The following is a 16,066-nucleotide window of genomic DNA, read 5'->3' as shown; positions in this document are numbered from 1 at the left end:
CCACATCCCCAGCCCTTTTTAAAATTTTGAGACAGGGTCTCCCTGAGTTGCCCAGGCTGGCCTTATACTTGTGATCCTCCTGCCTTTGCCTCCTGAGTTTCTGAGTGTACCACCACACTTGACCATAACTGACACTTGGCAAGAAAAGAATTCAATTAGTGGGTCAGAGGAAAGTACCTCTACTAGAGAGTAAACTACTATCTTTGAGTCATGATATTAATATATTTTACACAGGGAATGAAGAATATTGACTTATGGGGTGTGTTAAGTAAAAGCCAATTAAGACTATGGATTAAATTCTGATTCTCAGTATTTTGAGTATAATACATTTTCAAAGACGCTAAAGTTCATAACTGATTACAAAGCAGTAAAGGCAAAGAGAAGAAATTATTGATAATTTAAGGGTAAGAAACTGTGGAAAGAAAATTAATGAGGAATACCCTTTAAAAATGCATTAGTGGAAAAAATGCATTAGTGACAATGATAGTGTAACATTAATGTTAATTAACCTTGTCACAATTTAGCTTCAATCTTTGTGCTTCCTTTACAAACTGAAGGACTCTTAAACACCAGTGAGTGAAATTTAAAACCCAAACAGGACATACCTTGATTTAATATATACTTGGCATATTCCTACCTGAAATGTTACACATCCCACAGGCAGATATTTACGGTCCTCTAACATGCTCAAATACTCAGCAACAAGTGCTGCTGAGTGGACTAGACACTGTGCAGCTTCAGCATGATTGCTTCGTTCCGAGTGTTTGCCAGCCATGTTCTGCAACCAGGTCAATCGTAGATCTGGAGAGGTCTGGTAACCCTTGGCAATTCTGATTGAAACAGAAATTCTTCTCAATTAGCATATGCTTCCCCAAACTAGGAGAAATTTTTAGAAAGCTTGTTTTGAGTTTACCTGAACAGGTTTCTGTTTCTGTATACAACCTATCAAGGTACCTTTTGTGTTTGTAGTACTAAGTACTGGGGATTAAACCCAGGGGTGCTCTATCTCTGAGCTACATTCCCTGTCCCCAACTTTTCTTGAGGGCCTTGCTAAATTGCCCAGGTTGATCTAGAACCTGTGACTTTCCTGCCTCAGCTTCCTGAGTAGCTGGGTTATGGGTGCGCACCAACATGCCCAGCTATGTCATCTTTACTTTAAAGAGAATAAAGTTGTTTTACTTGTGTTTTTAATGAATTGAAAAACAAAAAAGAAAGGATCATATAGCAAAAAAAATTCTAAATTTTTACTACTGGTTTATCAAGATACAAAAAAATATAGATTTTTCAAAAATTGTCCCTAGAATCAATATCTTTAGCCATAATTATATTTAAAGTAAAGATAATTATTGTTATGATAAAGCATACATATACTGTATTTTCTTCTTAAATGACTGATTTATACAATTAATATATAGGGTTGGGGCATTCCTAAGACATCAAGGTGTTAAATATGTGTCTACGATTATTTTTGAATTCCTGTTTTTGATAATCAATGAATATCCTAACCAGGTATGCATAGTTCTTTTTTTAAAAAAAATAGCTTTATTGAGGCAAAAGTGATAGATAATAAACTGCACATATTTATGATTTGCTAAGTTGTGACACCTGTATATACCCATAAGACCATCACCCCAAGCAAGATAATAAAATGAACACATTCATCAATCTTAAGTGTTCTCATACCTGTTTGTATACATTCCCTCTTGTCCCTTCCATTTCATCTCCCACCAACCCCAGTCAAGAACTGAAATGCCTTCTATTACTATACTTTTACATAGTTCTTAAAAGAGGTGACACAGAAGATCTAAAAAGCAGCTTGGAACTTCTCAAACTACCATTAGAAAAATCACTTAAATAGTTTTTGTATGTTTAACTTTTTTTATCTAGTGTTATTAATATGTCTTACTAAATTCATTATATAAAGTATAAGGGAATCAAACAAATGCTACCTGTACATTAGATCAATCAACATTTCAGGATCTTCCTGATGTTCCTTCATTTTAACAGTATCAGAAAGGATCATGTGAAGATTGAAAACCAGATCTTGGACCTGCATCAGAGAATTTTATAAAAATGTTTTATTATTCATTTACAATCACTAAATTAACTTAGGAGATATTTCAGATAAACATAAAGATTTCAAAATAAATTATATGATATTGACAGAGTTCTACAGAGGGTAGGAATGCTGGGGTATGGAAAGGAAAGGTAGTAAACTATAAAAATTGCTCAGCAGACCATGTTTTTCCAGTTTTTTTAAAACTTGGAAATAAGGAGAGCTATAAGTAAAAATAAACTATAGGATATAGGGAATAAAGAGTGCAAACAGAAAATTCTGCCCTAGGTTTCTCATTTTACTAAAAGGTAATTTATAGAAACTTTAGTTTTTTAAGGCAAACTACTATTTGACTAATAAGTAGGAGTAATATTTCATCATAATGCTTTGTCTGCATTGCCTAAGAAGTCTATGGTTTTACTTGTTTACAAAAGTACAGAATTAAATACCAAAGATACTGACTATTCCCAAAAGGAAGGGTATCTTAATAAAATAAAGATTCTGTCTTCTCTGAGGCACAAAAGAGGACTGAAAGGAAACAAAAGACCCACCAGCAAAACCAATATTTGATTTAACAACCTGGAAGTGCCTATTTAACAAACCTATTTCAATTAATAATTTGTAAAGTAACATTTCTGACCTGATCAGGAAATGTTGTTTCCCTCAATTCCAGATCTTCTTCAGCATACGTCAATATAGTTTTTAAAGAACGTCTTAAAAATTCTTCATTAAAATTCTGAGACGTGCCCACCAAGGAGGATAGTGACATTGTTACTTGCATTTTAACCCTGGCAAAGTTCTGTAACAGAGAAATGGTCAGATCCGTATTTAATATAGGAAAGCTTAAAGTAAAAAGTGCTTTTTATTCTTTGCCAGAAGAAAAAAATTTGACGATAAAATACCACCCTGAGGTTAATAATAAATTTTAAAGTAATGAAACGTGCACATTAAAATCTCACTGTAGAAAGGGCATAGAACTTAGAATCTTGTTACAAGTAATTTGCTAAGAAACATTGTTAAAAAAGGCATGTGTTAGAGTTGAATCAGAATTGTGTCTAGATCTTTATGTTTCTCTGTTATGAGTATATGTTATTAATAGTAACACCATTTTATGGATAAGGTTAAAGAGCCTGAGTGACATCACAAAATTCTTAAGTTGCAGATGTAGCATTTAAACTCTAATCCATTTAATTAGGTTCATACTACATGAAAGTAATTTAACATACTTCATATATTAACAGGTAGAATCTTTTGGAATGATGCTTTTAAGCATTTAAAATGTACATTCTTACTTTTTTACTGTAAATCCATTTCTGTTCCACCATTCCCTGTTATGAAACCACTTGAGAGGTTATCAATGATAACCTAATAATTGCCAAATCCAGGCTACCTTTTTTTGGTCAATATTTTACTTGATATCTTTGTATATTTGGATGTACTAATAATTGATAATTTCCTCCAGGATCTTCAGTTGCACCACTTTATACTGGTTTTCCTATTCTTCATCCACTCCTCTTTCAACTCCTTTGTTCCTTGGTCATCTTTCTTAAATATCAGTGTTACCAAAATTTTGTCAAAAACCTCTCTTCACACTTCTTATGCTCTAAGTGTCCTCACTGATGCCTTTGCCTTCATCTAGCCTAACTGTGTTTCTGTCTTCAAATTATATTTCTCTCCAGAGCTCCAGATTATTACATTTTACTAGACAGCTCCATCTGGATGTTTCAAGGGTACCTCAAGGTCAAACATGTCTAACATGCCTTCTCTTCCTATTGATTATCTAAATAAATGGTGTTATTATTCTTGTAGTCATGCAGGCTAAAAATCTAGGGGCCATTCCACACTCATTCTTCCATTTCATTATTGGTACAATAAATCTAACCCATGTCCAATCTATCCTTTCTCCACTCCCAATGCCACTGCTTTAGTTTACACCCTTACCATTTGTTTCTTGGATTACTGTAATAACTTCCTAGTTAATCTCCTTGACTTTTTCTCTTATCTCTTAAGGTCATCTTCTATGTAGCACCCTGGATCTTTGTGTAAAATGCACATCTTAACATATCACTCCTCTCCTTACAATACTCCAGTGGCCTCCATAGCATTAAGGATAAAACTCAAGTATTCAATTCAGTAAATAAGTCAAACCATACAATGCAAACCAAGAATACATTGATAAACAAAAAGTATCTGCCTATAAGTTAGTCTCGGCCTTTGCAATTACAACTTTATCCCTTACTATTCTCTCTTCCAGCCGTAACCATTAAGGAGTGCCAAAAGGCTTTGTGTTTGTCTATTTCCTTATCTCCCTGACTTCCTAATTATGCATGTACCATTTTCCATACTTAAAATCTTTTATCCACTTATCCATCTGATTGGGTAAATCTTCACGGTTAAAGCATTTGCTCTTTCTGAAAACCCATTCCTGAGTCATAAGCTGCTCTTCTGTGTGCTTACACAATGCCCTCTGCTTATCTCTCATTATATTAGCACCTGCTCAGTGCTACATACTCTTGTGTTTTACTTAATATTACTTTATATAATACAGAACCATCTGAAATAGGCTCATCTATTATGAGAGGAACACTGCTTATTCATATCCTGCCCCATTAAATGCTAAACTACTTGAAAAAAAGGATGGTCCTTTTATGTTGCCCCAATTTAGCACACAGTTCAATATTTTAGTATCTGTTGAATATATCAACCATATGCACCACTGCCAATTTTAAATCACCTATTCCTTTTCATAGGCACTACCTGTTAGTAATATGATAAATTGTCTTTCCCCTTCTACTATACAAAGCTTTCCTAAAATAACAGAAAAAATATTTTAAAAACTCTAAGTGTGGTAAAATTTTAGGAACTTTATTTCAAAAACTAAATGAGATCAATAAAATAACTAGACTCTATTGTTCTGGATTAAGAAAGAGGACTAGGTACTAAGGAGAACCAATAAAATGAGATTAAAGAAAAAGAAGAGGATTTGTATGAATAGCAATTTCCCATTGCTCTTCTTGAATTTCATGAAAAATAAAAGATGAATAGGAAAAAAAATTCCATTAACTCTATCTTCATCAAATTGAGGTGAGACATATAATCCATATATTTAAAAAGTGAGTAAGGGTTGCTAAGATAAACTAAGACAGGAAGTAGTTCCAATGCAAGACAATGAAAGGAAAGGAAAGTGAGATATCCAGGGCACAGGTTTCAGAACTAATGGGGAAAAATCCCTTTAAATAAGAAACTTGCCTTGAAATGATAAAACTGTTTGTCTGGAAAACAAAATAATCTAAAAATCTAGTAGGAGTCAACAGAGATGGACCATTCAGAAAGTTCAGGAAGTTAAGCAAGATGTGTATTTTATAGCAAAATCCCAGTAAAAACACATATGTGTGTGTGTGTGTGTGTGTGTGTGTGTGTGTGTGTGTGTTTTGGGGTGGGGGGTGGTACTAGAGCCTAGATTATGTCAGGCAAATGTTCTACTACTGAGCTACATTCCCAGTTTTTTAAATTTTATTTTAAGACTGGGTCTTGCTAAATTGCCCAGCCTGGATTTGAACCTGCAACACTCCTGCCTTGACCTCCCGAGCAGCTGGAATTACAGGCATGCATCAGGACACCCAGAAACAAAAACATGTTTTGGAAGGAACTTCCTACAAAGAGTTGAGCCAATAATCCAATTTATTCTGTTGATTAATAAAATGGTAAAAAAGATGAGCAAAACTCACCAGATAAAGAATATATACATGTATCCATGAACAACAAGGATATCAGAAATGTGTCCTTAGGTGCTTCTGTCATTGTGTGGATCACAGAGTATACTTACACACACCAAGTTGGCTATAATATGGTGATATAATATTACAGGACCACCACTGTATAGGTAGTCTGTCATTGATCAAAACATTGTTAAAAGATGCATGACTTGCTGGGCGCAGTGGCATATACTTGTAATCCCAGCAGCTTGGGAGGCTGAGGCAGGAGATCTCAAGTTCAAAGTCAGCCTCAGCAACTTAGAGAGGTCCTAAGCAACTCAGTGAGACCCTGTCTCTAAATAAAATACAAAAAAGGGCTGGGGATGTGGCTAAGTGGTTAAGTGCCCCTGAGTTCAATTCCTGGTACCAAAAAAAAGCATGATTTTACTTTTTTTTTTATTGTAAACAAATGGAATACATGTTTCTCTGTTTGTACATGGAGTAAAGGTATACAATTTGTCATAAATTTACATAGGGTAATGTTGTTTGATTCATTCTGTTATTTTTTCCCTTCCCCCCCACTCCTCCCAATGACTTTACTTTTTACTTAATAGAAAAGTATTGTCATCAAAGAGATGAAAATTCTAATGAAATATTCTGCCTTATATAAATTTATAAAGATATTACCTTTAGGAAGAAAAATGAGAAAATTATGAGAACTCAAGGAAGGATGGTAAGAATAAAAAAAAATAATGTAAAATAGGAGAGTAAACGTGAGCTAGCACAAGAAAAATTTTACTTGAGAAAAATATAAATGAAGATGAAATTTTAAAACTGTCAAAAAAGAAGAGAATATGATAGGTAAAAACTAAAGCAAAAAATATCCAACACATGTATAACTGGTACCCAGCAAGGAAACCCAACCAAACAAACAAACCGGAACAAAATAAATATGGAATTTTATATTCAAGAATGTTTTCTGAAAAAAAATAACGTTTTATGAAAGTATACATTATGTGCCTGAAAAATTCAACAAAAATCAGCCAATACCAAGACACATTCTAGAAAAATCATTTAATTTTATATAGAAAGAAAGATTCACTTGAGCAGCTGGGGGAAAAATTAGTATCCTTTTTCCCCTATTAAATATTCTTTAGTATGATTTGCTGACTTTTCTCATGCTTTTTATTATGCGAAGTCTGAGACAAAAATTTCATAACCACTCTTATTGTCCTATAAGTATAGACAACTTCAAACAACCAGGAACTTGGGAAATATTATTCCTAAGACTTCCTTAAGGACAATATTTAGTCAAATAAGAGATGATTAAAAACAAAACAGCCCTGCAAAATTTCATTTTACAGGACTAAGAACTAAGATTGAAGTGTTACAATTAAGAGAAAATTGGGAGGGATGAAAGATGATGAAAAGGAGAATGTTCTCATATCTGCAATAGATAGAAATCAATATAATTTGAAGCTGACAACATACATGCATACTCAATACATATATAAAGAGTAAGATAGTTTATTGAAATGTTGAGGTAGGAAGAATGACAGAGGGGAGGAAAGAAAAAGTGAATTAATAGCTACTGTCTTAAACAGTGTTTCTTAGCTTTTTTCTCATTACTGTCTCCCTAAGAAACCTTTTTATATTTTTTTCTAGTCATTCCTCCCTCCTATTAAATTCTGATACCAGAGATATGGTGTATATCCATTTATGTACTCTTTGTATATTTGTATACTAAAAGAATACAGACCTTTTTTTTTATTCAATGCAAAAGTATGAATGATTGAGTAAGAATTTTACATTAAAAACTGAAAACTAAATTTAAATTGATTTTCTAGCTTGCTTGTTGGTTAAATTTTCATGTCATTTCTTTTGGTCTAAGTAGTAATATATCAAATTGACAATTTATGTAAATATAAAAAAGACCAATATAATCATATTAAAATAATTCAAAACTACTATTTGTTCAGCAAAGTAAAAATTCAATTTCTTAAAAACTATTTCAATGATCAGATGTAGTAGCAAATGCCTGTAATTCCCATGACTGGGAAGGCTACAGCAGGAGGATCACATATTCAAGGCCAGTCTCTCAAAATTAAAAAAATATAAAAAAATATAAAAGAAGTCAAGGTGTAGCTCATTGGTAAAGAATGCCTGGGTTCAATCCCAGTACCAAATATATATATATACATATATATATACATATATACAAATATATATATATATATATAAAATATATAAATATTTTACTGCATGTGACTTTTGTTTGATATATGAAAATAGGTTTCAATTTAAGTAGTTGCTAGATATTCATTCAGCTATTGTTGATATTTGTTTCTTCTCAGCAATTCACATAATTAATGATGGGATGAATTACCTTTTAAGACTTATCTTGTAAATCATAAAGTTTGAAAAACAAATTTCAAAGCCCAAGTCATATACCAGAGCGTTGAGAATTAAGTATAAGTAATATCCACAATGAAGCAAATGGATGCTAACCTCTTGTCACATGACTTTGATATTTATTATGAAGTTTAAAAGTCCTCCAATATAGCCAACTAATCTCTACAGTTTTGTAAGATCATTTTTTTAAAACAGGAAAAAGAACACAAAAGATTTATTATATGCCTATGGAATGAGAGTATTAGACTCCATAATACCAACTCTGTACATTTATGTGATACCCATTAAGAACAATGAGAGAAATAAATACTAAAGAATGTTGAACTTTGGAGGTTCACAAACCATTGTAATAGATAGGGTATTTCTTTTTTTAATCCCCACAAGAACTGATTTTTAATCTCTTCATTACAATACAATTGAGAATGTGTGAGGCTAAAGAAACAGAGGCCTGTTTTCAGAGAAAAATATAAATTTTGCTAAATGTGATAAACACTAGCCCAAAAAATAAGGTGAAATTATCATATAGTGATGAGAATAACCAAAACAAGATTTTTAAGGGGGAGATGGGCAGGGGAAGAAGGCATTGCAAAATAATGCAACACAATTTTAGGACATATCTAATACAAAAACAAGAAAAAGTTTAATTCAAATTAGAGATCAGATCATCATAAAGCAAAACTCTGTTGTGGGGTATATATGACAAGCACACAAAATAAAGTAAAAATAAAAGAACAGGCAAAGGTAACTGAAGCAAGTTCAAATTAAAAAGAAAGCAGAGGTCAAGATTTAATGCCATACGATGTGGAATTTGCGCCAAGAGTTTTAAATGCAACCAAGAGTGTTCTTAATTCAAAGGGAACTAATTCAAAAGAAGACATAATAATTATGAATATTAATACCCCAAAGAAAAAGTTAAAGAAGATAAACATATGTATAGGTTTTAATTAACTTCTATCAGTCAATGAAATAGACCAAAAGATAAACAAGGATATAGAAACACACACACAAAAAAAACAACAGAATATATTTGCTTGGTATACATTTAAATCAAGTCTGAATATAGAAATGCCTCTTCTTTTAAGTGCTTATGACAAATTCATAAAAATTGATTTTAGATTTGGACACAAATATACAAATCCATAGTACATAAAGGCTAAATGTTATATACATTGTTTAATTATAATTTAATAAAACTAAAAATGAATACCAAAACTTTGAAATAAAAAGAGTTGTTGACTCTTTGGCTTAAAAAGAAAATATAAACTGATACAAACTGAAATTACAATATTACTACGTATTAGACATACCAAGGAGACACCAAGGAAGTAGTAATTAAAGGAAAATTCATGGCCTTAAATATTTATATAAGTACAAATAAATGAATTAAATATGTGACTCAATAAGTTAGGAAAATATGCTAGGCACAGTACCACATGCCTATAACCCCAGCAGCTAGGGAAGCTGAGGCAGAAGGATCACAGATTCAAAGCCAGCCTTGGCAACCTAGAAGAAGCTCTAAGCAACTTAGCAAGACCCTGTATCAAAATAAAAGTCAAAAAAAAAAAAAAAAAAAAAAAGGGGCTGGAGATATGGCTCAGTGTTTAAGCACCCTTGGTTTCAATTCTGGTACAAAAAAAAAAAAAGGAAAAGGAAAACTGAATGAGTATAATGTCTAATAAAAACGTAAATAAAAAAAAGAATTTTTTAAAAGCTGTGAAATGCAATCATAAGATATCAAGCCAAGATATTTAAGCCTTTAATTTTCTTTATTACTTTCTTTTTTATTGGGTGATAATTAAAATTTAAAATTGCTAAGCATACGTTTATATTCTAAGTCTATATTGTCATATATATGTATGTGTATTTATATATTTATATCTCTATGTATGATACAGGAAACAAAAGTGGGGATTTGGACTTGTGTAAGAAGTTCACAGAATGAGAAATAACAAGACAATCTAAGATAGACCCAAAATGCACAAAAGCGCCATGCTCTTTCAAAAAACTACTTAATAGCTACCTATTAAAGTTATATTTCATTATGATTCCAGAGAACTTTTATGGGAAAATACTTACATTCCCAATCTCAAAGTTTTGTCTCATGAGTAGGTAAAGTGAGGCACTAGCATGTGATCGGATGGTACTGATACTACTGCTACAGTGTCGGAGAAGACGGAGGCATAAGTCAGCACACTGTTCTGTCTCTTCTTCAAATAAGAGTTCAGGGAACTATAAAAACAACATCAACACTGAATTTACACAGTAAAAATTCCAGAAATATATTAATATAAGCCTGAATTGGACATCTGGAAGATCAGCACAGAAACTAAATGGATGGTTAAAGTACAATATTAACTAATGGTTAACAGTGTGGACCACAGCCAGACAGATGGGGTTCAAATACTGATGATGCTACTTACCAAGGTTACTAGTCAGGTGACCTTAGACAAGTTTTCTCATCCATAAAGTAGGCCTAATAACAATATCTACATGGGATTGTTATAAGGCTTCAATCAGATAATGTGCAAAACACAGTACAATAACCACCATATAATAATTCTATATTTTTTATTTTTATAATACAAAAATATTTTCACTGGCTAGAATTCATCAACAGTACTGTATTTCATCTTCTAGGATGACAAAGATCAAATAGTTACCTTCAAATTTTAAGAATGTACAATATTTTTATGGGAAAACCAGCATAGGAAAGAAATATTTGAAGCAGTTGAACAAATAAATACTTTTCTATTCATCCTAGGATAAATTAATTACACTGGGTTGATTGCTTATACATTATATTCCTGATAAATTAAGTTGAAAAGAGAACATGGTGAAGAGAAAATAAGAAAAGTTCCACATTTGAGATTAACTATTAATTTCAGGCTATTTTTCACATCAGAATTACTATCTTTTATATTAAAAATTGGTTAATGGTGATCCAAATAAAAGAGAAAAAAATGTGATCTTGGACAACATTAATAAAGCAAAGTCAGGTAAGATTATAGGTACGAAATAACCTACCTTTGACACAAGGGCTCTCTGTGTAGCAAAACAGTGTTGCAGATAAACAGCACTTTGGTTGCAGGCCATGCTATGCAGCAGCACTTTTAGCACCCCACCAAGAATGCTCTCTTTGGACTCTGTTACAGAAACTGTCTGCAATTTAAAAATAAATAAATCAACAGAATGGAGATATACTTGCAATTTGGTCAGGGAGGTAAAATGTGCATAAGAAACAATTTTTTATAAGATAAAATAAGAACAGGTAGGAGGACTTCAAGAAGAAGTTGAATGGGATTTGGATAATATAAGAAGAAAATGGGGGAAAAGAATGGACAAAATTTAAATAAGAAGGAAAAAAAGAGGAGCATATATATAATAGTAAGAAACCATAAAGTATATTCTGGGAAATCTATAAATAAATCTGGACTGACTTGAGGTTTATGTAGAAAACAACTACAGTAAGGTTGAAAACCTAGAGTGGTACCCATGGCAGAGAAGGTTGGTTGAATGCCTATAGCTATTCTTTCTTCCTTTATCTTTTTCTTTTGGTACTGGGGATTGAACCCAGGGGTGCTTAACCACTGAGCCATACCCTCAGCCCATTTTTCATACTTTGTTTAGAGACAGGGTCTCACTGAGTTTCTTAGGACCTCACTAAATTGCTGAGGCTGGCTTTGAACTCGAAATCTTTCTGCCTTAGCCTCCCAAGCCACTGGGATTACAGGCATGTGCCACCATGCCTGGCTTGAATGATTTTTTCATAAGAACCAAATGAGTTAATATTTGTAAAGTGCTTGAACAGTGTCTGACACAGTAAAAATTAAATAAATGTCAATTGTCACTACTGACACTAAAGGGATAATACTGTCTAGAAAGCTACTAATAGAATCAAATAATATAAATGTATAAAAAGCCTAGTGTGGTGCAGTGGCACACGTGAGGATCAGGCAGAAGGATCACAAGTTGGAGGACAGCCTCAGCAACTTAGAAAGGCTCCATGCAACTTAGTGAGACCTGTCCCAAAATAATAAGGGCTGGTTGTAGCTCAGTGGTAAAGTGGCCCTAGGTTCAATCTTCGGGGGAGAGTGAGAGGGAAAGGTTGAGGGGGAAGGGGCAGGGGGAGAGACTGTGTAAATTAAAACCCTAGAACTCTCCTATATATAAGTATGGCTATGCATGCAAGTTTAAGATAGTGTTTTGTGTAGTGGTTTGAAAGTGAGGTGTCCCCTAAAAGCTCATGTGAGACAAGGAATGATTAGGTTGTGAGCATCTTTATTCAATCAGTGATTTAATCCCCAGATAGGGATTAACTGAGTGGTAATTGAGGTGGTAGGGTGTAGCTGGAGGAGGTGGGAATTGGGGCAAGGCTTTGGGATATATATTTGTATCTGGCAAGTAGAGTCTCTCTCTCTCTGCTTCCTGATCATAACATGAGCTTATTTCCTTCACCTTGATGTTCTGCCTCACCTTGAGTCCTGAGGAATGGAGCCTGCAATCTATGGATTACACCTCTGAAACTGTGAGCCCTCAAAGAAACTTTTTCTCCTTTAGTCACAGCAGCAAAAAAGCTGATTAAAACAGAAATTGATACTAAGAAGTGGGGTTGTTGCTGTGACTAACTTGACCACGTGGTTCAGAAACTTTTTGAGCTTTTTGGAATTGGTGGGAGGAATTTTGAGATATTTAACAATTCAAGCTGGAAATGCTTTAGGTTGTTGTAAGCAGAGCTTACTGGTTGATTCTGATGGAGCTCTGAAGACCAGAATGGCAATAGGACCAGGGACAATGAAGACAGGGCTCAAGAACATTCAGAGGAACAACTCTATTAGAATTTGGAGTAGAGGTCATTCATGTTATCTTCGGGGCTGAGAAGCTGTCTTCATTTTGCCCATATTCAGAGATTTTCTCTGAGGCTGAATTTAGAAGTGATTAACTTCTTTATCTGGTAGAAGAAATGTCTAGGCAGCAGAGCATTCAGGTGGTGGTATGGATATTGCTGGCGGCTTTTAGTCAAATTTATTGTGATAATCAGGAGCAGAAAGCAGAGCACAAAGATTTGAAAAAAGTAAACTTGAAAGGCTGGAGTAAAACTAGAGGTAAGGAAGTTGTAGTTGTTCAAGACACTACCACCACTACTGAAATACTAAAGACTTTGCTTAGAGACAGTAAGAAAGATGGCTTGAGGGCATCTCAGGAGCTGGCAAGACCATACTCAATTAATGCTCAAGGGAGTAAAGGTGAAAATTTTCTTAAGAAGAGAACAGTGGGGCATCCTCCTTGCACAAGGGGGCCTAGGAAGTTTTTTCAACATGCTCAGCCACCAAGGCACTCAGAGGCTGCTGCATCCAGAGTCCCTAGAGGCTTGGCTATGGCTTGAGATGGTGGCAGATCTTGGTGTCAACCACATGGTACTGGTTCTGCAGGAAAGCAGGATGTTGGAGTTAGTGGGTCATGGAGGATTCTACCAATATTTCAAAGGAAGGCTTGGGAGGCCAGGCAAAGTGCAGCAGAGTCTGAGTCCCTGTGGGTACCCCCTGAGAAGTCAAAGTGTGGAAATGTGAGGAGGAAGCCCAAGCTGCAGTGGAGATCCCCAACATTAAGAAATGCCAGTAATATGGGACATCATCTTATGAAAGTTTCAGGAAATGAGCAGAGATAAGCCAACAGAAAGGATACTTGTGTTGCAACTAGCAAAGTCACAGAGTTGGACCTGTGCAAGCCCTTTTGAGAGAACATCATGATGCCATGTGCCCCAGATGACAGATGTGGAGCTACAGGACTTGTTTGCCCAGATGGATTTTGGTCTTGCTTTGGTCTTATCCCTTCTTTCTATGCCCCTAATTTTGGGAATGGAAATGTTTACTCTGTACCATTTTATATTGGATACTTGTAAATTGCTTTACATTTTACAGGAGCTCACAATGCAAGATTGCCTTGAGCCTCAGAGAAGACTTTGGACTTGAACTATAAGCAATCTCAAAACTGTTTGGACTACAGGGGACTGAATGTATTTTGCACTGTCAGGTGAGTGTGAGCTTCTGGGGCCAGGGAAGGAATGTTATGGTTTGGATCTGAGGTGTCCCCACCAAAAGTCCCCCTGTGAGACAACGCAAGAAGGTTTAGAGGAAAAATGATTGGGTTGTGAGAGTGTTAACCTAACCAGTGAATTAATCTCCTGATAGTAACAGAAGTGGTAGGGTGTGGCTGGAGGAGGTGGAAACTGGGGGTGTGGCTTTGGGGTATATAGTTGTATCCAGCAAGTGGAATCTCTATCTCTCTTTGTTTCCTGATCTTATGTGAGCTGCTTCTCTCTACCACATGATATTCTGCCTTACTATGATCCCCGAGGAATGGAGCCAGACGCCTATGGACTAAGATCTCTGAAAAGTGAGCCCTCAAATAAACTTCTACTCCTTTAAAATTGTTCTGATTGGATCTTTTAGTCACAGCAGTGGAAGAGCTGACTAAAAGAGTGTATAAGGACAACCAATCAACTATAAGTACTCAGTGGTCATTTAGAAATGCAAGGTTAAGCTTTGAAGGGGAAAGAAAAAGAGATAATCATCCTCAAATATTAAACACTGACACTGTGGCTGTGAGAAGAGATATAATTCATAATTAGAGAATCAGACTGCTTAGAGCTAAATCGTTAGAAATTACTGATATTTAAATGAAGTTATACAACTCAATAACTACTTTCCTCCCAGATTAATTTACCAAGTCTATACTTTAAATTCCCCTTCTTTGTGTTCTTACCTGAACAACAATCTCTAATGTATCTAAAATGATTAGGTTTGCTTCAGTAGCCAGGTTTCCATCAATTAGTGCTTCGTGTTCAATCTCTGCTCTTGACCTAATACAAAATAGTGCAAGAAATTACATTTATCTTTCTAGAAGTCATAATCCTAAAAGACTTGAGGATGCACAAAAGTCAAAATCTTGAAACCATTTTTAATATTTGCCTGGATAAAAATGTTATTTAAAAGGCAGTATTTTAAAAATTAAAAAATGTTTTTGTTTTATCCTATGATTTGTTGACCATGCCAATACACATTCTCTTACCCTACTTCAGAAACATAATGACACAAAGTGTAAACATTTTTGTTTAGCTTTCAAACATGCAGTAAACGTGTTATTTTATTATGAATATCAGTACACTGACACTAGGTGGTGCTACGTGGATTTGTATTTAGGAATGCTTCACGTAAAGCAGCAAATGTTAAGTATTCATCTTAGCATTCCCAAATTTTCAATGTATTTATTCAGGACAAAAGTACTTATTTTTCTCAAGTTTTTTTTTTTTTTTTTTTTTTTTTTTTTTTGTGTGTGTGTGTGTGTGTATTGGGGATTGAACTCAGGGGCACTCAAACACTGAGCCATATCCCCAGCCCTTTTTTGTATTTTATCTAGAGACATGGTCTCACTGAGTTGCTTAGCACCTTGCTGTTACTAAGGCTGACTTTGAACTCTTGATCCTCCTGCTTCAGCCTCCTGAGCCACTGGGATTATAGGTATGTGCCACCATGCCTGGCTCTCCCAATTTTTTACACAAATATGCTTATAAGGTAACTTTTCAGTGAAATGAGAGTATCATACATTAGAAACAAAACTGAAAAAATATATGTGAGGTGACAGACAAGTTAATTAGTTTGACTGTGGCAATCATTTCACAACTGCACACATTTCAAAACAATGTGTAAGTATGCATATTTTCAATTATTATTCAATAAAGTGGGAAAATAAAATAAAGAAAGTCATTTGATGCAATAGGTGGTTTAGTTGAATACTACCATTTATATAAGTATCACTTAGTGAAAATTAAAAAAATAATTTATTGGTAAAGCTGACATTTTTTAGTAGCAATAGGTAGAAACTATGTATTAAAGTAGGTAAACAC

The 16,066-nt window shown here is 34.3% G+C and overlaps 1 protein-coding gene across 8 annotated transcripts in view; it reads right to left on the bottom strand.

Moving 5' to 3' along the window:
* Window positions 1–16,066, bottom strand: part of Dock7 (dedicator of cytokinesis 7) — a 226,457-nt gene that overhangs the window by 31,980 nt on the left and 178,411 nt on the right. For all 8 annotated transcript variants that reach the window (XM_047552901.1, XM_047552908.1, XM_047552916.1 and 5 more), the window contains 6 exons: window positions 14,926–15,022; window positions 11,188–11,322; window positions 10,240–10,392; window positions 2,697–2,855; window positions 1,950–2,050; window positions 638–830 (listed from right to left, as the gene is read on the bottom strand). In XM_047552901.1, coding sequence (XP_047408857.1) covers window positions 638–830; window positions 1,950–2,050; window positions 2,697–2,855; window positions 10,240–10,392; window positions 11,188–11,322; window positions 14,926–15,022 — 838 coding nt within the window. The remainder of the gene's footprint in view (window positions 1–637; window positions 831–1,949; window positions 2,051–2,696; window positions 2,856–10,239; window positions 10,393–11,187; window positions 11,323–14,925; window positions 15,023–16,066) is intronic.

This window comes from Sciurus carolinensis, chromosome 1, assembly GCF_902686445.1.
Source record: "Sciurus carolinensis chromosome 1, mSciCar1.2, whole genome shotgun sequence".
NCBI classification, from domain to species: domain Eukaryota; kingdom Metazoa; phylum Chordata; class Mammalia; order Rodentia; family Sciuridae; genus Sciurus; species Sciurus carolinensis.
The sequence above is the reverse complement of the archived record's forward strand: the minus strand, read 5'-3'. Positions and strand labels throughout refer to the sequence as shown.